Source organism: Orcinus orca, chromosome X (genome assembly GCF_937001465.1).
Source record: "Orcinus orca chromosome X, mOrcOrc1.1, whole genome shotgun sequence".
Classification (NCBI taxonomy): domain Eukaryota; kingdom Metazoa; phylum Chordata; class Mammalia; order Artiodactyla; family Delphinidae; genus Orcinus; species Orcinus orca.
Window position 1 is genome coordinate 34,802,467 of NC_064580.1, and position 22,739 is coordinate 34,825,205.

General features: G+C 42.5%; 1 protein-coding gene across 20 annotated transcripts in view; it reads right to left on the bottom strand.

Moving 5' to 3' along the window:
* RPGR (retinitis pigmentosa GTPase regulator) overlaps window positions 1-22,739 on the bottom strand; it is a 268,015-nt gene that overhangs the window by 57,487 nt on the left and 187,789 nt on the right. For 12 of the 20 annotated variants that reach the window (XM_033408537.2, XM_033408534.2, XM_033408532.2 and 9 more), the window contains exons 1-4: window positions 4,998-5,179; window positions 3,059-3,184; window positions 2,307-2,399; window positions 794-856 (exon numbers count right to left, since the gene is read on the bottom strand). In XM_033408537.2, coding sequence (XP_033264428.1) covers window positions 794-856; window positions 2,307-2,399; window positions 3,059-3,184; window positions 4,998-5,025 — 310 coding nt within the window. In that variant the 5' untranslated portion in view covers window positions 5,026-5,179. The other 8 variants (XM_049704777.1, XM_049704778.1, XM_049704786.1 and 5 more) reach the window with 6 other exon arrangements.

The window sequence follows — 22,739 nt, forward strand, 5'->3', positions numbered from 1 at the left end:
AAGCAGTGAGAACAGCCTGAAGACAGAAGAAGCTGTGTTTGTGGGAAAGGAAGTAGGAAAGACTGCTCGGTGGTCAGGGCCTGGATGTCTAATTGTTCCAGCAGGATTGCTGAAGACTACCTTTTCTCCACTGAACTGCCTTGGCACCTTTGTCAAATATTACTTGGGCATAAACATGTGGGTCTATTTCTGGATTCTGTTCTGTTCCATTCATCTCTGTCTGTCTTCACTGCTAGCACACTGTCTTGATCACTGTAGCTTTACAGTAGGTCTTGAAATCAGGTAGTGCTAGTCCTCCAATTTTGGTCTTTTCAAAATTCTTTTGGCTATTCTAGGTCCTTTGCTTTTCCATATAAACTTTAGAACCACTTTGTGAATTTCTACACACACACACACACACACACACACACACACACACACACCCTGTTTGGATTTTGATTGGAATTGTGCTAACTCATATCAATAGTCTTTTGGGGAGGGCTTCCACTCACCCTCAGAAAAGAAGAGGGAAGAGCAAGATCAGGAGCAAGCGGCCCCTGAGGTGTGCACACAGGTAAGGAGATGCTGTCCCTTGACATAATCCAAGAAAAGAAGCTTTTTCTTCAGTCACTTAACATTTATCTGCATATTTTCATAGGCAAACAAGTGTACTAACCATTTACATTTTTTAAAAATCCTAATCTTACTGTTGCCAAGTTACCATTTCTATTAATTTTACAAAGTCACAAATGTTACAGGAGTGAGACCTCAGTCCTCAAATTGGGCAGGAAGTCATACAGATTGAATACTATACCTGTTGAAACTAGGGTGTGGTTCCTTCCACAGGCAGCAAATTTCATTTTTTCCAGTTTTAAAGCTAAAAATATAAAAATATGACAAGATATTTTATGATTATGGAAATGACAAATAATCCAGGTCAAATGATAACCAAGTGGTAGCACAGATTTAAACCCAGGCTTGTCTGACTCCAAAGTCAATGTTCATAACTAATAAATCAAAAGTTTTTGCAAGGACTTGTGCATCATAGTAACCAATGGTGCTTTGAAAAGAAATACAAATAGCTCAGCCCCACCCCTGGAGAATCTGAGTCAGTAGGCTTGAGGTAAAGCCTAGGCATCTATATATTATTTAAAACTCCACAAGTAATTAACATGTGCTGAGATCCACTGCATTGTTTTGCTGCCTCTTCACCAACCTGATCTATTCCCTAATCTGCCATCACCATCATCAAGCTTACTTTCTACCTGCCCCACAAAACACTAAGTCCAATATTCATAGGCATACACCTATATTAAAGTTCTTCATTCATTCATTTACATATTAAAAACTTTTACAGAACATCTCCTAAGCTCTTAGCATAGGGGCTACAAAGATCACTAAGACAGAGTCCCTGGTCTCAAGGATCTCATAGTCTAGACAATCCTGTTAGCTTGATTAGATATTTGAGAGTAAGGATCATAGGCACTGTAAATAAACCCAAGGGTTTAGTAGACTGTGCTCAGTAAATACTTTTTGACTGAGTGGAATACTTCAACAGTTCCACAGCAATATCTATAAATAGCATGCATATGATAAATTACACTGAAATTTTGAGCTGAAATTAAAAATTTGGCTACAAAGATAAAGAATCCTGCTCTTGTCATATCCCAAGGAATCTCCATCACCATTCAAGTATAGCTGATGTTCATAGGTTATAACCAAACAGAAGCTTTTGCACATAATGGCGAGAAAGCTTTGTAAAGATGTAATATGTCTCATATTTTCTGGGACAATCCTGATTTGAAATATTTTGTCCTGTTGTTCTTGTAAGAACACTAGTACTAATCAACTCCTAGTTCTAATATTTTCTTCAGCACAGCTGCTAACTATACACAGCAGGGTAAAGTGTGTTTTATAAAACCAACAGAACCATAATGTCCACAACTCAAACAAATGAGACAGAGCTCGAAATCCTAACATATCATATTGTTTGTTCTCTGTATATACAGTAACAGTAATATTTAAGTTGGTTTACAAACAGGCCAAAAAAAAAAAAAGGATGTTCAAGTGCAATACTGTAGAATCATTACTTCCTTTGTGGTCTCTGGGTTTAAAATCAATATGATTTTTAGACCCTAACATATAAAACTAGTTCTGAATATCACATGAAAAATAAAGTTAAATGCCAATAATATTCAAGTAAATCTCAGAAAATAAAGAACTAAAGACTTTATTATTTATAATATATTAAAGAATTACACAATCAATATAAAAGTACTTTATACACTTTAAGTATTTAAAGTGATAAAGAAGAAAAGACCCCAAACCTTTGACACACGTTGGCTTGTTAACAGTCGATTTTGATCCTAATCCTAACTGACCCCAGTTGTTACTGCCAAACATGAAAAGCTTATTATTTCCTGGTGGGAAGGAAAAAGAAATAATAAATCGAAGCGGTTGCAACATAATGTGAGAAGAAGTCATCACAAAGCAATAAAAATGCTGTACTTAAACACTGTCATTGCTTTTCTGTGTTGAAACAGGCTCCCTTGCCCATCTACCTATAGCCATATTCTGTTAGGTGTAAAGAGTTTCTAAGGGCTTCCCTGGTGGCCCAGTGGTTGGGAGTCCGCCTGCAAATGCAGGGGACACGGGTTCGTGCCCTGGTCTGGGAAGATCCCACATGCCGCGGAGCGGCTGGGCCCATGAGCCATGGCCGCTGAGCCTGCGCGTCCGGAGCCTGTGCTCCGCAACGGGAGAGGCCACAACAGTGAGAGGCCCGCATACCACACACACACACAAAAAAGTTTCTAAGATTATACAGTAATAATTTTTTGATTATATTGATAAATTCAAATAGATTTATTCTAAGAAAGTAATATGTATAGAAAAATCACACTTAAATATACTAAGGGAACTTAGAAGTCACTCTTGATAAATCAATTTGTCAAGAATTATCTGGCAAAGTAAAAAAAACCTCCACTTTCTGTATATCTTCAACATGTTTCAAACACAGCACATTTATAATACTTAGGATTCTCTAAGTATTACTATCTTCATTTAAGATTTTAACACTAACCTGTAATAATAGCAGTATGTTCATCTCCACATGAAAGATATATAGGTATATCATTTTTAAACCAGAATTTGCTGGGATTATTTTCAGCAAATTTAGTTTTCCCAAACGTAAACACAGCACCCGAATCTGCAAATATATGAGAGTTTGGATTTCACAACTTTTATTATGTTGCCTGTTAACTAAAATATTTTTCCAGTAATTTATCTATACAGATCTCTTGTCTCCCAACAGCTTGGCTTCTGCTCCAGCACTGTCTATGCCCTCCTCCTTTCATCTTAACTCAGTTTTATTCCTCAGACTTCATTCTAGTTTTATTTATGAAATCTAATAAATTAATTATGTATTATTCATTTACTGGTGTAAAGTAAGAAATATACTGTCACAATGACTAAGAGTCCTGCTGTCACGAGGTGGACCATCTACTCCCTGGAATGAGCTGATACACTCAATGCCCCCCTCACGCTGGTAAACACCTCATGGTCTAGCCCTTGACTGAGGGCTTTTCTCCACACACAGAAACAGGACAGTATTGAGTTTCATCATTAACATCGTGAGGATGCAGGATGTTGAGATTTTTACATTCTTAAATTAAGTCATTAAATGCTACCTGATGGGAGGAGTATTCACAAACTATTTTAGTCCAGTACCATTTTGGAGAGAGATCAAAAACTCCTACCAGATCCCAGTAACTATGTAAACACACACACACACACACACACACACACACACACACACACACACACACACACACACACACACACACACACACACACACACACCTCTCCAAATAGGAGGCCAGACCCAGCTTTTGAGGAAATCTCAAGGAGGATGATCACACATAAAGAAACTAAACGGGTACCAGAAACAAAAACATAGCAAACACAATTATTAATAATAAATACTAATGCTCAAGAGACTAGCCACTGTGGAAAACCTTCTGAGAACAACTGTGAGGTGTGTCAGTTCAAACTGATAATTGACATTTAGGAGGCCAGGTTCTCGAACAGGCTCTGAGTTTTTATAGAATGAATAATTTTAACTGTTTTGTCCTGCTCTGGGTTCCCAGGAAGCCTTCCCCGTTACCTTCACCCCAAGCCAGGGTTTGGCGGCTCTGCTCTGGCCCCCTGGCAACTACTGTCAAACGATCCTGTCATTTTGTTTAGTTTCTTGAATCTCTCACTAAGCTGTGAATTTGAGGCAGGAATTTAACCATGTTTGAGCCCAAGAGCATGGCAGAAACGCAATACATATTTCAGTGAATACATGATTCTGCTCTAATCCAGTGTTTTTTCAAACTGTTGGCCGTGACCCATTGGTAGGTCAGAAAATCAACTTAGTGGGTCACAGTGACCATTTTTAAGAGAATGTATTATAGAAAAGATCTGAGCGCATCTACAGCAAGTACTGTTTCGTGAAACTTCTATTTCTGTTACACAATACGTACGCGGTACCGGGTCTCAATGTCAAAGGTTATTTCTGGAGCTCAGAGGAAAAGTCTTAAAAAACCACTCGCTAACGGCTCCCTCCTTTCTCCAAGTCGTCTTCCCCATCCTCTTTTACCCCACTCCCCCTGGTCACTCACTCTTTACTGCGTTCAATACACAACCGGGTTCTGAGGACCTCGAAGGAAGTACTCTGGGAAGCTCATAGGGAGGTAAAAACTTCCCCCGCCTTCGAGAAACTCATCGCAAACTTATTTTAAAAGAATTAGAAGACGAAAGACCAGCACCCCCTTCCCCGTAGTCCGCCCTTCCGTCCCTCCCCTTCTTTCCTCTCCCCTCAGTCGCCCACGGGGGCGCGTCCAGAGCTCCGACCAAAGTCAGGCCGTCGCGGCCCGGGCCTGTCCCCCGATGGGGCCGGCCCGGAGGCGGGGCCTGGCCGCCCGCCCGCCCGCCGGCCTTCCCTCCCGGCCGCCGCCACCGCCGCGGGTGTCACTCACCGGGCACCACCTCCTCGGGTTCCCCCATGCCGAAAGACGCTAAGGGGAGCCTGCGCCTGGGCCGGGAAGGGGTTGGGGGAGACTCGGTGGGGCCTAAGGCAGCGCCTCAGCCCCGAACCCGGCCCTGGAATCCCCCTGGAACCCCAAAGCGACCCTCTGAGCATCGGCGACTCCCGCGTTCCCGGAAGTCAACAGACAGCCGCTAGGGGCAACGGAGGCGGAGCGTTCCACAGCGAGGCGGAGCGGGCGCCTGCGGGAGGGGAGGGGGGGAGGGGGGCGGGCGGCCGGCGCAGCGCAGACGCAGACGCAGACGCAGACGCAGACGCAGACGCAGACGCAGACGCAGACGCAGGGGGCGGTTGCGGTAGAGGCCGCGCGCCCTCTGGTGGCCCGGAGAGGAGGGGCAGTCACGCCTCGCGGTAATGTCCCCGAAGTGTACGCGTTTACGTTGGTGGAGACCCAGGCCCCCCAGGTCCCGCGTCCGGATAGTGACGAACGTGACAAATATCACATCCCCTCTCACTCAAGCTACGTGACACAGGCAAACGTCAACACACAGCTGTGTTAATACTACTAACAGTGGCCGTGTATAACTAAATGAGATAGGCACTCTGCTAAACATCCTAAGTCCTATTTGTATCCCCATCACCCAACCCCAAACCTGGCATATACTAGATGCCCATTAAATACGTATTAGATGAATGAGTCCTGCTACAGCCCTGCAAGGTGGTTAATGTTACTCCCGTTTATGGATGTGAAGATTATACAGTGGGAGAACGGGGGTCCAGTTTAGCAGTCCTGCTGGTAATCTGAACACCCCTCAGACCCCCGCCCCTCCTTCCACAGAAAGAGGAGGCTGAGGTGTGCAATCTGCTACAGACAGAACTTGCACGAAGAGATTCACCAACACCAGAACATCACTGTTCTAGAATTCGGCCAGAGATGTCACATTTTTCTAGTTTCTTATGTGAAGGAAAAATATTGCCTGCCATATTAACAAACAAAGGATGGTCATTAAGCCATCAGGCACTACCAGCCCCCGAAGTCACCGATAGTTGGGTCCTGAGGGAACTCAGAATGGAGACAAAGGGGACGCCAGCTGCCAAGCTCTCAGCCACTGCAGCCACCCCCAAAGCTGCACCCCGAGGGGACTCAGGATGGGAAAGAAAAGGCCCCTAAATAGCTGGCCCTAGGTAGCTAAGGTGCAAATCAAAGGAATGATTTCAATGAGCCCAGATTCTTGCATCTTCCCATACACAGAAAAGAGCTAAATTCAGTAACTTGAGATGTCTACTTAATCTTTTGATTTTCATTGCAAAACTCCTATATATCGTGGCTCCTCCTCCCGTATCTCTTCAGAGCCGACCCTCAGAGCTACCTGAGAGGTTGTCTTCTGGGTTTAAGTCCTCAGTTTTGTCTGCCAAATAAAACAGAATTCTCAACTTTTAGGTTGTGCTTTATCTTTTTATTTTTTTCAGTTGACACTTAGCTTCCCATGCATCAACACTTGGCCGTCGTAAAACAAAGAGGCAAAATGCCATCTTCCAGGATGAGTAGATATATGTACAGGTGGTGGTTGTGGGCATGGGCTCTAAAATCAGACAAAGCTGGATTCAAGGATCCCTGAACTCCTGTGTGTACTGGAGTGTGTACTGACTTCCTCAGGGAATTTGCATTCAAATTAGGAGGGGAGATTAAACTATCCAATAATATACAAATAATCGTTTACTTACAAAGCAAGTGAGGGTTACTAAGAAAGTGTTTTAACAAGGAGCACAGACCTGATGTGAGAGGTTAAGAAAAGCTTATCTGAAGAAAGGACATTAAATCTAAGAACTGAGGAGACAGAAGCTAGAAGATGTGAGCTCTGAGCAAAGAGTAAATCACCTGCAAAGGCACGTAAGGAGCTTGGCTCTTTCCAGGTGCTCAAAGAGGTGACACTGGCTCATGGCAAAGTGGCAGGATCTTGGGCCTGTTACAAATCTGAGATTTTATCCTGAGGACAATGGGAAGCCACTGAGGGTTTTTAAGCAGTGGATTGATGGGAACAGTTATGTGTATTCCTGCAATCATTCTGCGTGACTGCTTTGTGGAAAAGAGTTTGGAGCAGGGAGGAGGGTTCAGAGTCTATTGCAGAAATTCAGACAAGCGTCACGCTGGCTTTAGATACAGTGCATTGGCGCCCGAGAGGAGCAGACAGATTTGAAAATATTTTGGGAGGGAGAATCAACAGGAAATGGTGTCTGACTATTGACTCCAATGCAGGGCAGGAGCTCCTGGAGCAACAGCAAAAGAAGGGGCCCCAAATTATTTTGGAGAGGATTTGATATTCTTTTTAAAAGCATCATAATAGTCACTGTGGGAAAATCAGAATTTAAAAGACTTACTTTAGTTATGATATGCTTTAGTTTGTTTTTTTATTTCAAAATATAGTTAAGCACATTTTCCTGCTGAGCACTCCCAGAGGGATTAATGCAACCCTAGTCCCAGGTTCCCAAATAAGCAAATAGGTGGACGGTGACCCTGTCTACTGAGACGGGGAACGCAGAGGAAGAAGCAGGAAGGGTTGACGTTAAGTAAGTAGAGGGGAGAGAACCTGACAGTCCAGCCTTGTCCACACTAAGACATCAAAGTGGAGGCACAGAACTGAGCGGGCAATTGGTGAGCAGAAACTCCAGGTGGAGGGATCCATTTGGAGGATGCCTGGGTGTACATAGTGATAGCAGCTTTGGTAAAGACTGCTAGGTGAAAGACGGCAAGGTGACTATAGGATGAGAAGAAAAGAGAGGCTAGGATGAGTTGTGATGAAGACTAAAATTTAATAACCCAGGAACAGATGATGAAGCTGTAAAGGAGACAGTGACCAGAGGGGAAAAGCCTATAGCATGAGGTTTCAACAGGACAGTGCGGGCAATCTTGTCAAGTGATGCTGAGAAATGAAGTAAGGTGAAAACTGTCCACTGAATTTAGCAACACAGAGATCATCACTGGTGTTGAAAATAGCTGTTTGGTAGATTGATGGAGGAAGAACCGTATTGTATGGATAGTAGTTGCAGAGTGGGGAATGCTGAGGGAAAGAAGTGAGGGTGAACACTTTAGAGACAGGAGATAGAGGTGGGACAGGAGAGAGGGAGAGCACAGTTGAAGGAGGAAGGGTGGCAGATGGAAGCCCTTCACAAAGGCTGGAGAGACTTGGGAGTGCTCAGGGGCAAACTGAATAGAAGAGGAGAAAACACAGATTCAGGAGAGTGAAGGAATAATCACTAACGTAAGGGAGGAAGAGATGGCATCCAGATCCCATGTGGAGAGACTGGCTTTAGCAAGAAGAGACCCTAGGGCTTCCCTGGTGGCGCAGTGGTTGAGAGTCCGCCTGCCGATGCAGGGGACACGGGTTCGTGCCCCGGTCTGGGAAGATCCCACATGCCGCGGAGCGGCTGGGCCCGTGAGCCGTGGCCGCTGAGCCTGTGCGTCCGGAGCCTGTGCTCCGCAACGGGAGAGGCCACAACAGTGAGAGGCCTGCGTGCCGCAAAAAAAAAAAAAAGAAAAGAAGAGACACTACTTCCAGCATAACAAGAGGAAAGGAAGAAAGCGTCCTTTCACAATATACTACTGCTATATATATATATATATATATATATATATACACACACACACACACATATATACACACACATATACATAGAGACAATAATCTACATATTATTGATACATACGATATAGCTATCTATCATACATGTCATGTAATATAGGATAATACGATTGTCTATCTCAGAAGGTTGTTGTGAGGTACTAGGTATGTAACAGGGAAGAGCCAAATCAAACTCCATGTTGGATCTGTTTCTTTTACTTTAACCTTTGCTATCCACTGCTTTTGTTCACTAAAAGGATACTGTCTATACATAATGACCTGCCTTGGGGAACCCTGCCCTTCTGCCCGAATGTTAAACCAAAGTGCCTTTGTTCAGGGAAACATCCAGACCCTGCTCCACCTGTGGATGGCTGCAAGAAAGAAGAAATTAGCACATCCCCTCCCGGAGGCTGGCGATTCCAGGGGACATTTGCAAAACTTATGGCCTTTTTACTTTACTTCCTCAACTCCTCCCCCTCTCTGTGCTACAAAAGAAACTGACATCCAAACCCTGATAAGATGGTTATTTTGAGACTTTAGTCTGCCATCTTCTCGGTCTGCTAGCTTTCTTAATAACGTAGTATGCCTTGCCTCAACACCTTGTCTCCGATTTATTGGCCTGTTGTGCGGCGAGCAGAGCAAGCTTGGCTCGGTAACAGGTAGAACTTACTGCTTGGTGCCTGGTATAGAGTAACATGCAACAATGTTAATAAGGCAGAGTCCGCTATGCTTACTGTATCAGTCAGGCTATGCTTACTGTAACCCAGGCTACGCTGCAATGCAAAAAACACCCAAGTCTCAGTGGCTTAACACCAACAAAAGTTTCTTTCCCACTCATGGGTTATGTCCAATGTGGGTCAGTGGCCGGGGTGGGGGGTGGTCTGCTCCACCTGGTCATTCAGAGACCCAGGCTACTAATTCAACTATCTTGTAGTTGCACCCTACGTGACTCCTGGCCTCTTCAGTGGCTGTAGCAGGCCAAGAGGGAGCTGAAGCAGGGAATTAAATGTTTCAGACCAGCGGGGACACGTTTCTCCTTCTTACAACCCATTAGCCAGATCTAGTGTTCTGTGCTCCAGACTGCAGGGTGGTAGAGGAATGTGAGAACGCCCCTGACATTCAGTGAGTAGGAAATACCTCTGCCACATCCCTGTAGCCAGAGGGTTTCAGCCTGTGGAGTTACCTCCGTCGTGTTGAAGGCAGGGAAATCGAAAGTAAAATTTTATGACTGCGGTCATGTGCTCTTTGGTGCCCCCTTCATACATGGCCAACCACTCATACGTGCCTCAGGAAATCATTCTGATATACAGAAATCATCACAGTCTGACAACACACACAACTTTTGGCAATTTCCCCTATTAATTCTTGTTGTTACTTATTTCTGGAGCATTTTGTGTCAACTAAAAATAGACGCATCTATGAACAAGGAAGACATTTGACGGGTTATGCATCCTAGCTGAACTAGTTCCTTTCTTGACAGCATTCAACAAAATTTCCAAGGCTTGCATTTTGAATTGTATCATAAAGCGGCTGCCATTGCTGTTTATTTCTCTCTTTGGAATCAGATAAACAGGTATGTCTCCACTTTGAAAACCTCTCTATGAAATCCCATAAACATCCAAATTTACAAATCAGATTCTAATAGCTTCTTTGATTTCTGAAATTTTGTAGTGCAGCTCCAGGATATATGAATTGAGGACATACAGGTCCAAAGCGAAAGTTTTATTTATTAAGAAGCAGCAGAAGCCAGGTGGGGATTACTGGGCTATTACCCCTGGAGGAAAATTTGCATTTTTCTTAATCATTTAATCTAGTATTTAAAAATCTTTCATGCACATACAAATCATCTACTGGTCTTGTTAAAATTCAGATTCTAATTTAGTGATCTAGACGGGGCCCTATGAATCTGCATTTTGTTTGTTTGTTTGGGTTTTTTTTGCGGTACGCGGGCCTCTCACTGCTGTGGCCTCTCCCGTTGCGGAGCACAGGCTCCGGACGCGCAGGCTCAGCGGCCATGGCTCACGGGCCCAGCCACTCCGCGGCACGTGGGATCTTCCCAGACTGGGGCACGAACCCGCGTCCCCTGCATCGGCAGGCGGACTCTCAACCACTGCGCCACCAGGGAAGCCCTGAATCTGCATTTTAAAAACAAGTTCCCAGATGATACTGATGCTACTGGTCCATGGATCACACTCTGTGTAGCAAGGGATTAACTCACGGAAAAGCATAAGTAGTTTATAGAAGCAGTAAAGGAAAAGACTGGTAAATGTGATTATGGACAATTTAATGGATAAAGGATCTAGTATTCAGGACATGCACAGAATACCAACAAATCAATAAGAAAAAGACAAAAATATAAGAAATAAAAAATGAGCAAAGGGTATTGCATTAACAGAGATAAAAATTCAAATGGTCAGTAAACATAAAAAGATGTTTAAACTTACTGGAAATGAGGAGAATGCAAAATAAGGAATAATGATATAACATTTTATATTCACATTATTGGCAATTAATAAGTGTATTTAGGAATACAGGAAACTTGCTACTGAGAGTGTAAATTAGTACAATCACATTAGAAAATAATTTGCCAGGGAGTTTCCTGGCAGTCCAGTGGTTAGGACTTGGTGCTTTCACTGCCATGGCCCAGGTTCAATCCCTGGTCAGGGAACTAAGATCCCACAAGCCATGCAGTATGGCCCAAAAAAAAAAAAAAAAAAAAATTGCCAAAACTAAAGTTGAAAAGATAACCTGTCCCAAATAAAAAAGTGGAAATAACCTAAATGTCCATCAGTAGAGGAATGGATAGACTGTTTATTCACACAGAGGAATATCATATAGCAGTTATAATAAATGAACCAGTTTTACATGTATGGACATGAGGAATTCTCAACAACTTAATGTTGAGAAAAATGAAAAATGTACTCTATGTTGCTATTTTATCTTAAAAGTTTTAAATACATGATAAATAAAATATTTGTATAAAGACATACACATATACAATTTGATCATTCATGGGAATGATGAACGTCATATTAGGGAGAGTCATTTCCTCTGGAACAGGAAGGAAGGGTGAGGGATGAACAGTGAAACTTCATAAGTATCAGTAATGGTTTGCTTCTTTCAAAAGAACAGAGATCTCAAACAAATATGGCAAAAGGTCAACATCTTTTCAATGAGTGGTGGTGCGTGAGTGACTATTATACTATTTTCTGTACTTTAATACACAATGAAAATGTTTTAATTAGAAACAAAACAATTTTTTTATCTCTAAGTCAACTTGAGTGGGGCATAATTTACATAAAATAGATGCACACATTTTAAGTGTATACTTTGATAGGCTTTGACAGAGGTATATACCCTTATACCATTTAACCACCGCCTTAAGCCAGATATGTATTTCCCTCCCCCACTTCTACCTTCTAGAAAAATACCACCATTTTGATTTTTCATCGGTCATAGATTAGTATTGTCTTTTGTACAGTTTCTTTTGTGTCTGGTTTCTCTCACTCAGCATAATGTTTTTGAGATTATTTCATGTTGTGTGTATCGGTAATTTGTTCATTTTTATGGATATACCTTTATTTATCCATTTACCTGTTGATGGACATTTGGGTCATTTCCAGTTTGGGGTTCTAAAAAACAAAGCCGCTATGGATATTCGTGGGGTTTTTGTGGACAAATGCTCAAACTTCTTTTGCTTAAACATCTAGTATCCTCTGTCAGTTTATGTATTGCGGATAATTTTTCTCCACCTATGGCTTGCCTTTTTCAAATTCGAAAGATAAGAAAAGGAAAAAAATAAATAAAAAGACCCCCCTCAATGGACAAAAGTAGGGAGCTTGTACAAAAAAAAATCCAAATTTTCAACATTTGAAAAGGCAATTTACTATTAAAAGTGCAAATAAAAGAATAAAATTTATTTTGCCTATTAGGTTGGCAAGGATCGAGAAGATCGCCAGTATCTAGTCAGCAGGAGAAAAAAGCACATTTATTTACAGTCTGTGGGAATTCGAAAAGGTATGACCTTTTCAAAAGGCAATTTGGCAGTATAAATTATGTGTATATATATTTAAAAGGCATATAATTCTTACTCATCATAACCACTTCTGTAGATAAGCGCTTCCAGAATATTTTTACAGAAATTTTTTTTACAGAGTTTACAGAAATACACAGATTTGCACCAAAAATATGTACAAGGATGTTTATTGCAGCATTGTTTAAGAAAAAATTAAAGACACCTAAACGACTTCAGTAAGCTAACAAATAAGAAGTAAATTATCAGCCTTACATACAACAGAATACCACGCAACCATGAAAATCAGTACAATAGTTTTACGTGTACTTATACTGGAAGATTTCTAAGACCAAATTTTAAGTGATAAAATAAGTTGCAAAATAATATGCAGAGCATTTTTCTACTATATAAAAGTAAATTAATAGATATGAATACATGGATAGGTATGATATACACATAGGTAAAAATATGGACTAACCTTTACTGTGCTATGCAGTAGTAGTTACCTCTGGGGTGTGGAATTTCAGGGGCCTTGCAATTTCTAATTCATACATATCTATATGGCTTTAATTTTTTAATAATAAACACAATTTGCTTTTTCAATCAAAACAAAAAGGTTTGAAATGAAAAATAATAAACAGAAAAACTAATAGAAGCTGACAACCATAATAGCTAATGTATAATGAGTATTTATGATGTGGCAGGCATATTTCTAAGTACATACAATAACTTATTGAATCCTCACAAAACTCTCTGCGGTATATTTTATTGAGTCTCTCCATTTTACAGATGAAGACACTGAGGTACAGAGAGATTAAGTACCTTGCTTATGGTCAGTTAGTAAGTGGTGGAGTCAAGATTTGAACCCATCCTGTCTGGCTACAAGACCCTAAGACTTGGGACTATGCCATCTGCCTATTTAGGAAAAAATAAAATATGTTAGGAAGTGTATATGTTAGAAGATCCTAGTTCGTAATATTCCTGAACAAACTGGCTATCCGTATAAGTTTTAAGCATAAAGTAGTAATGATTGTGTCTCTTTATTGGTTTTACTGTATACCAGATACCTGATTGAGGCCTTTTACCTACATTATCCCTTTTGGCTATAAAATATATCTGCAAACTCCTCATGTCTCATCACCTCCATTATTACCTCCCTGCTCCAAAACACCATCACCTGTCACCTGGAGTACTTCCATCACTTCTTTTTTTTTGTGGTACGCGGGCCTCTCACTGTTGTGGCCTCTCCCGTTGCAGAGCACAGGCTCCGGACGCGCAGGCTCAGCGGCCACGGCTCACGGGCCCAGTTGCTCCGCGGCATGTGGGATCCTCCTGGACCGGGGCACGAACCCCTGTCCCCTGCATCACCCGTGTCCCCTGCATCGGCAGGCGGACTCTCAACCACTGTGCCACCAGGGAAGCCCTTCCATCACTTCTTTTTTTTTTTAAGTTTATTTTTATTTTATTATATTATTTTTTTTGCGGTACGCAGGCCTCTCACTGCTGTGGCCTCTCCCGCTGCGGAGCACAGGCTCTGGACGTGCAGGCTCAGCGGCCATGGCTCACGGACCCAGCCGCTCCGCGGCATGTGGGATCCTCCCAGACCGGGGCACGAACCCACGTCCCCTGCATCGGCAGGCGGACTCTCAACCACTGCGCCACCAGGGAGGCCCCATCACTTCTTAATTGGTGTCCCTGCTTCCATTCTAACAGTTTTCACAACAGAATGATCCTTTTAAGGGCATGATATGCCTTCCCCTTTTCAAGACTCTCCAATGGCTTCCCTTCTCTTTCAAAATAAAAGCCAAAGTCCTAACAACAGCCTACACCATCTGGCTCTCTACCTCACTGAGCTCATCTCCCATCTCAAACCTACAAACAAGGAATCATTAAATCACTTTTTAGATGTTATTGATCTGTAAGTGATTCTATTAGCAAATATCGAACCAGGAATCAAACTTAGTTTTATTTGACACTGGTGACTGGAATCCCTACAGTACACTATGTTCTAATAAAATGGTTATTTTTGCAGGAATATGAGCATTATTTTTGTGAGACAAAACTTTGACATCCAAATGAAATTTCTCCTTCTTTGGGAGGTCACTTAGTCTAGCATTGCTGAAATTGCTGGGAACGTGCTTTGACTCTTTTGGAAGAGACTCCAAAGCTTGAGGTATGTTCTTGTAAAAAACCATAGAAGGAAAATCCTAAATCTTTGTACTTGTATTAGATTTAGAAAATAGATTTGTTCTGAAGAATAATTTGGAACTTAAATTGATGAAAAATATAAAAGAATTTCAAGAAAAAAATATGCTTTGGGGTGACAAAGAGTTGACTATAAAGACACAGATTTGATGATCTCCGGTGACTCACAAACTAACTCAGGAGACAATTCCAAAAGGAGAGTTGTGAGGGGTATTTGGCAGTATTTGTATGACTAGGTAATTTCCTAGATGACTACTTTTTTTTTTTTTGCGGTACGCGGGCCTCTTACTTCTGTGGCCTCTCCCGTTGTGGAGCACAGGCTCTGGACGTGCAGGCCCAGCAGCCATGGCTCACGGGCCCAGCCGCTCCGAGGCATGTGGGATCTTCCCGGACCAGGGCACGAACCCCTGTCCCCTGCATCGGCAGGCGGACTCTCAACCACTGTGCCACCAGGGAAGCCTGCTAGATGACAACTTTTAAGGCTCATGTAATGTGATGGTAATGGCTTAGATTATTATACTCTTGTTTGCGCTGACATTGGTCAAGCATTCTATGTCTTAATTATTTAAATTTTCCTATTACAGAAGAGAAAACTGAGGTACAGAGAAGTTGTTACCCAAAGTTTGCTAAAACGTGTTAGGGCTGAGGTTGGAATACGTGCAGTCTAGTTCCAGAATCTATGCTCCAAATCACTACACTATATTGCCTTTTTTTTTTTTTTTTGTGGTACGTGGGCCTCCCACTGTTGTGGCCACTCCCGTTGCGGAGCACAGGCTCGGGACGTGCAGGCTCAGCGGCCATGGCTCACAGGCGCAGCCGCTCTGCGGCATGCGGGATCTTCCCGGACCGGGGCACGAACCCGTGTCCCCTGCATCGGCAGGCGGACCCTCAACCACTGCTCCACCAGGGAAGCCCTATACTGCCTTTTGAAAGAGCATGTAGTCTTCAAACTTGTAGATCACATATCCTCATTCATAACCAACCAGAAGCCAGAAGACATAAGAGCTCCCTGATGAAGCAGATGCACATCAACTTTCCTGGGTAGATATCTAGCACTTGAAGCTCTCAGCTGGTGACAGAATCAGTGAGAAGCTGGAGGAATGAGTTTCAGAAAAAAATAAAGGCAGAGATGGAGAAAAGCTGCCCAGCAGAAGCAATATGTGTGTATGTACATGTTTGTATGCATGTACTACTGTACCAATGTATTATGCATATAGTAAAATATACACAAAAAGATTTAAAATGATGAGATAAAGAATAAACGTAACTAACAAGATGGACTGTCTTGAGCATCCCCAGGGGGCGTGTGTCACACACCTCCATTTAGAAAATAGGCTTGGGATAACATGGTTTTGAATTCTGGCTTCACCACTTGTTACCTGAGTCATCTAGGCAAGTTGTTTATTCTTTGCCTCTGATTCTCCATCTGTTAAATCAGGATAATAACCCCTAACTTGAAGGATTGTGCGGTTTAAATGAGATGGTGTGTACAGAACCTGTAGTGCCTGGCTTTCAGCAATCTTTTTCCAGATGATTTACTTTCCCTCATAATTTAAAATTCCCGTTATTTGCTTCATGGTCTGTTTTTTTTTTTTTAATTAATTAATTAATTAGGCTGTGCCGGGTCTTAGTTGCTGCCTACGGGATCTTTTAGTTGCAGCATGTGGGATCTAGTTCCCCAACCAGGGATCGGACCCGGGCCCCCTGCATTGGGAGCGTGGAGTATTAACCACTGGACCACCAGGGAAGTCCCTTGGTCTGTGTTTTTAAAATTTCACTACGTACTCCTATAATTAAGCTGGAGGCAGCCCTGCAGTTTGACTTGGTGCATCTAGGTGGCGCTAGATTAATAGCTTTTTCATGCTGCATCATTCCAAACATGGTGCAGCTGTGAAAACTGCGCAGGAGACATGGGGAAGAACCAATGTACATTTTCCTTTGTGCAAAACACTATAGGGACTGGGAGGAAGGGAGGACTTAATGACTGTCCAGACACTTAAAAAATGAATGGCCTGACTGTTGAGCAATCGTATGTCTGTGAACAAAAGTTCCCTTTTACATGAGCTGTTTGCCATTGCCCTTTGTGACTGGAATTGGGCTTGAAGACTCTACGTGTATTTTGAACTATTTTTATCTGTGCCTTTCCACAGGTAACTTTTTCCTAACAGGGTTCCTTGGCTACGTTCAGCCTCATTTATTGCCAGTGACTGAAAATTTCACCTTTGACCCCAACTTTGGGCTTTTGTTTCTTCTTTCCCCTCCTCTCAGAATGCTAAGATGGTTGGATTTCTTTGGCACAAAGCTAACCAGAAAATAAATGTACTTGAAGGCATATCAGTCAGATTTCTGACAAACAGATAACATCTTCTTATTAGGATAATTTGAAAAGGGTTTGTTTACAAAGGAACAAATTTCAAAGGGTTGGAAGGGGGCTGGGTCACAACCACAAAGCATCGTGCAACGACCCAGGGCTAACAGCAGGGGAACTGTTGCTCTCCCTTGGTCCAAAGAGATGAAGGGTTCATTACAACTTGGAAGGAGAGCTGTGTAAAGTAGGCCATCTTGACAGGAACAGTGAATTTCTATCGAAGAACAGCCAGCCCAAGGCAACCTCATGGGAAACCAGAAGAATAAATCTTCTGACTTCACTCTACTCCCTCCATTCTCCAGCTGGGATTCCAATGGCCAAATCCAACCAGAAGCTAGAAGACATGGGAGCTCATTGATGAAGCCCATGCACAGCAACTTTCCTGGGTAGATATCTCACACTAGAGGCTATCAGCTGGTGCAGAGAATCAGTGGGAAGATTGGGGAATGAGGCTCATTAAAAAAGGCAGACCTACTAGAGATTGAGGACATGGGGAGGGGGAAGGATAAGCTGGGACAAAGTGAGAGAGTGGCATGGACATATATACACTCCCAAATGTAAAACAGATAGCTAGTGGGAAGCAGCCGCATAGCACAGGGAGATCAGCTTGGTGCTTTGTGACCACCTAGAGGGGTGGGATAGGGAGGGTGGGAGGGAGGGAGACGCAAGAGGGAAGAGATATGGGAACATGTGTATATGTATAACTGATTCACTTTGTTATAAAGCAGAAACTAACCCACCATTGTAAAGCAATTATACTCCAATAAAGATGTTAAAAAAAAAAAAAGGCAGAGATCAAGGAAAGCTACCCAGCAGGAGCAATCTGACTAGGACGCCACTGCTGGATGAAAGCCCTGCTTTCACTATGCTTCTAATCTCATGCCTTCATCTTCCGGTTGCATTCTTTTCTTTTCTTTTTAACATCTTTATTGGAGTATAATTGCTTTACAATGGTGTGTTAGTTTCTGCCTTATAACGAAGTGAATCAGCTATACATATACATATATCCCCTCTTGCGTCTCCCTCCCCCCACATCCCACCCCTCTAGGTGGTCACAAAGCACCGAGCTGATCTCCCTGTGCTATGTGGCTGCTTCTACTAGCTATCTATTTTACATTTACTAGTGTATATATGTCCATGACACATCGGTTACATCCTTGGGAGCAAAGTCCTGGGTGGGAGCATCCAATTGGCTGAGGCTAGTTCACTTACTAGTTTATCCTCTTTGCCAAGGGGTGGGGACAGGGAATATTGCCTCCTTTGGCTTCCCTGATGGGAACTGGGCTGCTACCTTCTTTTAAGACTCGCACATTTGGGGATTTCTAGATATTCAGAAAGAGCTCAAAAACAAGGCAGTTTGGGCTTCCCTGGTGGTGCAGTGGTTGAGAGTCCGCCTGCCGATTCAGGGGACACAGGTTCGTGTCCTGGTCCAGGAAGATCCCACATGCCGCGGAGCGGCTGGGCCCGTGAGCCATGGCCGGTGGGCCTGTGCGTCCAGAGCCTGTGCTCCACAACGGGAGATGCCACAACAGTGAGAGGCCTGCATACCACAAAAACAAAACAAACAAACAACAAAAAACCAGGCAGTTTCACTGCAACGAGAAGCACACCACAACAAAGAGAAGCCCCTGTTCGCCGCAACGTGAGAAAGCCCACGCGCAGCAGCAAGACCCAACGCAGCCAAAAAAAACAAATAAATTGTAAAAAAAGACAAGGCAGTTTTCTGTCTCCTCTAAAAAAAGACAGATCTCCATTAACAAGTAACCTCCTAAATATCCTTTATAATCTGCAACAGCAAGCCCTTCAGACAAGAGTACAGAGATTTGGTTTTTATTTCCAGTTCTGTCTTTTCTCTCTCATTTCCTTCCTTCCCCATTTCCTGATCTTAGGAAGGTCCCTTTATCTCTAGATTTTTTTTAAGTTTTCTCTTAACTTGTTTATTTATTTATTTTCTTTATATTTTTGGCTGCATCGGGTCTTAGTTGCAGCACGCGGGCTCTCTCGTTGAGGCGTGCGAGCTCAGTAGTTGTGGCACACGGGCTTAGTTGCCCTGCGGCATGTGGGATCTTAGTTCCTCGACCAGGGATCGAACCCGCGTTCCCTGCATTGGAAGGAGGATTCTTTACCACTGGACCACCAAGGAAGTCCCTCTCTAGAGCCTTATACAAGAAAGCAGGCCAAAGATTCTCAAATCTAGTCGGGGGTTCAACTGTTGGGCCGCCAAATAATATAATCAGCCCATCCAAGAGAAGGCCCTAATCAATGTCTTCCTGATAGAACCCCTTGGGCTGTTAATACCTAAACTTCATTGAGCATGCATTTCTCTCAATACAATGTTGGGTGTTTTTTTTGGTTTGTTTTTTTGTTTTAGCAGCTGCTGTTTATATTTATGTCTATAAAATGCAGTGTAACATTTTTTAATGGATAGATTAATAAATGAGACAGACATAAGAAGCTTCTGCACACTGTGCTTTTTGGTGTGCATTCACAAAGAACATCAATATTTCCTCTGAGAAGCCCACTCACATTTTTCTCGAAACCTCCTTGTCTCCAGTCTTGAATCTTGTTCCTTCCATGCCCCTAATCATCTGGCCGTACCATTAACTGCTGCTCATGAATTGGTATAGACCCATGCCTCAGGGCTTCTCTCCCTCCAGGTCAAATGCCAGGGAGGTGTAAGGCTTGAAGTTTTGCCTCCTGGGAGCATTTCCCTTCTTCACCCCTTGGATTCAGTATAGCTGCTCAATCTACAGTGAATCTTGCATTACTGGATCCAGACCAATCCAAAATTACATTTCTCATCCTCGATCAAGCATCCTTATACTCTGTTCACACACAGATTTCCCAGAGTTTTTCCAATATAAACTAGAAATCTAGGAGTTCTTTGGCCTTCTCTGGCTTTTGACTTTGTCATTGCCAGCCCCCTCCCAGGGTCATGCTGAAATCTGACAATCTTGGGGATTGGTGGGGAAGGATGAAGAGAACTGGCTTCATCTGGCAAGGCAACTCCCTCAAGTGAAAAAGCATCTTCAATCAAGAAAAGGACCGTTTCATTAGACAAGCTAGGAAAGATTTCTTAGCCCGCAAGGGAGATTCAACGAGATTTAAGGGTTTAGCATTCTTAGGGTCCTCTAAATCCTCTCACATATTTCCATGTCAATTTTCCAGCATTCAGTCTAACCCAATAATGCCACAACATGCACCTAAAAAACCTGTCAGGGTTGTGAATACCACTGATACTGTAATTCATCAGCACACAGGATCAGACCAAAGTCTGAGTTTATCTTTGACCATCTCAGATCAGCGGAGGCAGGTGACTTTTTTCACCATTAAGCTATTCACTATAAGAAGCAGCCATCTCATTGGCCATCACTGAACTCTTAATGGCCTTCATACTGTTCTCCTTAAATCATATTCTCAATCAGCATTCGAGGTGACCATAAGCAATGGTTTAAGCATCTGTTTTGCCACTGTATTTCTAAGGGGGAGTTTTAATGTCATTCAACCATTCCCAATTTTATCACTTTTCCTGAGGGTCAGTTGCCTGCAGCTCACTTTGTGGTACCAATTTCTGAATCAGTCAGAGCTCTTGGGGTAAAAGAAAAAGACAGTGGGAAATCATCAGGAAACTCATAGAATTGACAGTCTGGAGAGGAATGCTTGGATAAGGTAGGGAAAGTAGGGAGGCAAGGCAGCCACCGTTGGTCCTAGTCACCATGGCAAGAGTGTACTAGTCACTGGACACAGCCAGAAATGCTGGTAGATTACAGCACTATACATCTCACCTCCCAGGCTCTTTTTCTTTAGTCCTTCAAGATTCAAAACCCCAGGTGAGAGCATCTGCTGGATCATGTGCCCATGACCTGGCTTTTTCAGGGGATGGAGAGAGGGAGGGAAGGTTTTTACACTAAGGCTCTACACTAATACTCACACAATGAGAACTGGAGAGAGTTTGGGATGCTGAGTAGTGAAAATCCCTCCTTGCCTGTCAATCAGTCATGGAAAGAGCTTTCACTAAGAGTCCAGAAGCTATTTTCTATTTCTCACTCCCTCACTTGCTTTCTCTCTCTTTACTCCCTCCCTTACCAGATTTTGAGAAAATCAGTGTACCTCTCTGGTCCTCTGGAGGAGAGAGTTGGACTAACATATTTACGGTTCATCTATGTCTAACACTCTATGATCTCAGATCTCTCAAGAATCTAGTAAGAAAGGTATTATGCTTACATTAGAAGTTTAATAAATGAAGAATCCAACATCTTTCCTTTTCTCTGAGTAATTTTAAATGATCATTTTATTTATTATTTATTTATTTATTTATTTTTGCGGTACGCGGGCCTCTCACTGTTGTGGCCTCTCCCGTTGCGGAGCACAGGCTCTGGACGCGCAGGCCCACAGGCCATGGCTCACGGGCCCAGCCGCTCCGCGGCATGTGGGATCTTCCCGGACCGGGGCGCGAACCCACGCCCCCTGCATCGGCAGGCGGACTCCCAACCACTGCGCCACCAGGGAAGCCCTAAATGATCATTTTTGACCCAGTTTCTCATTGTACATGAAATTTCTACATATGTCAGCAAATTATAATATTTATGGAATTCCTCCCATAATATTAGATATTGAAGTATTTTGACCTTACTTGCCTTTTGACATTTCATGTTGATTTCAACAGCTCCCTCAGTACCCACGCCCACTAAGTTAAAATGCATATAAAAATCAAGGTGAACCATAGGAAGAACAGTGATAAAGGAAGTTAATATTCCAAGAGGCCTTAGGGTCTTATCAAGGTTGATGCATCAGTTTTACTTTAAATGTCTTATCTATCTAATTATTTCACCAGTTTGATTAAATGAAACTAAAACTGGTATTGATGAAAAGAGAAAGCACAATCAAAGAAGCAGATAAGCAAATAACTGAACGCAAATAACTTTTAATTATCCTCACTTAATAAAGTTAAGGAATAGTGTCAGGTGCCAACATTACTTTGTCAAATCAAAGGGCAGTGTCGGGATAAAAACAAAAAATCACAGAATGTTTTTAAAATTGCAGTCAATTTCAAAATTGTTGAACAATTTTATATGAATTTGGTTTCAAAACAACCCTGTATCCTGGGTCATGAATATGTTCAGACTCTCTAATGGAAACCCAATTCTTTGAATCACTCCATATGTATTACTCATTTGTAGAAACCTACTAAAGTCCCCAGGCTTCCCCAAACACAAAGAAATAGGTGGGCTTCCAGGTATGGCAGTTATACCTGGCTAGATTAAACTACTATATATAAAATAGGTAACCAACAAGGACCTACTGTAGAGCATAGGGAACTATATTCAATATCTTGTAATAACCTATAATGGAAAAGAATCTGAAAAAGAATCTATATATATGAATCACTTTGCTGTACACCTGAAACTAACACATTATAAATCGACTATACTTCAATAATTTTTTTTTTTAAAATGCTGTCCTATATGGAATCATAATAGGAAAACTAGCAAACAGCTTTTTTTTTTTTGGCTGTGTTCAGTCTTC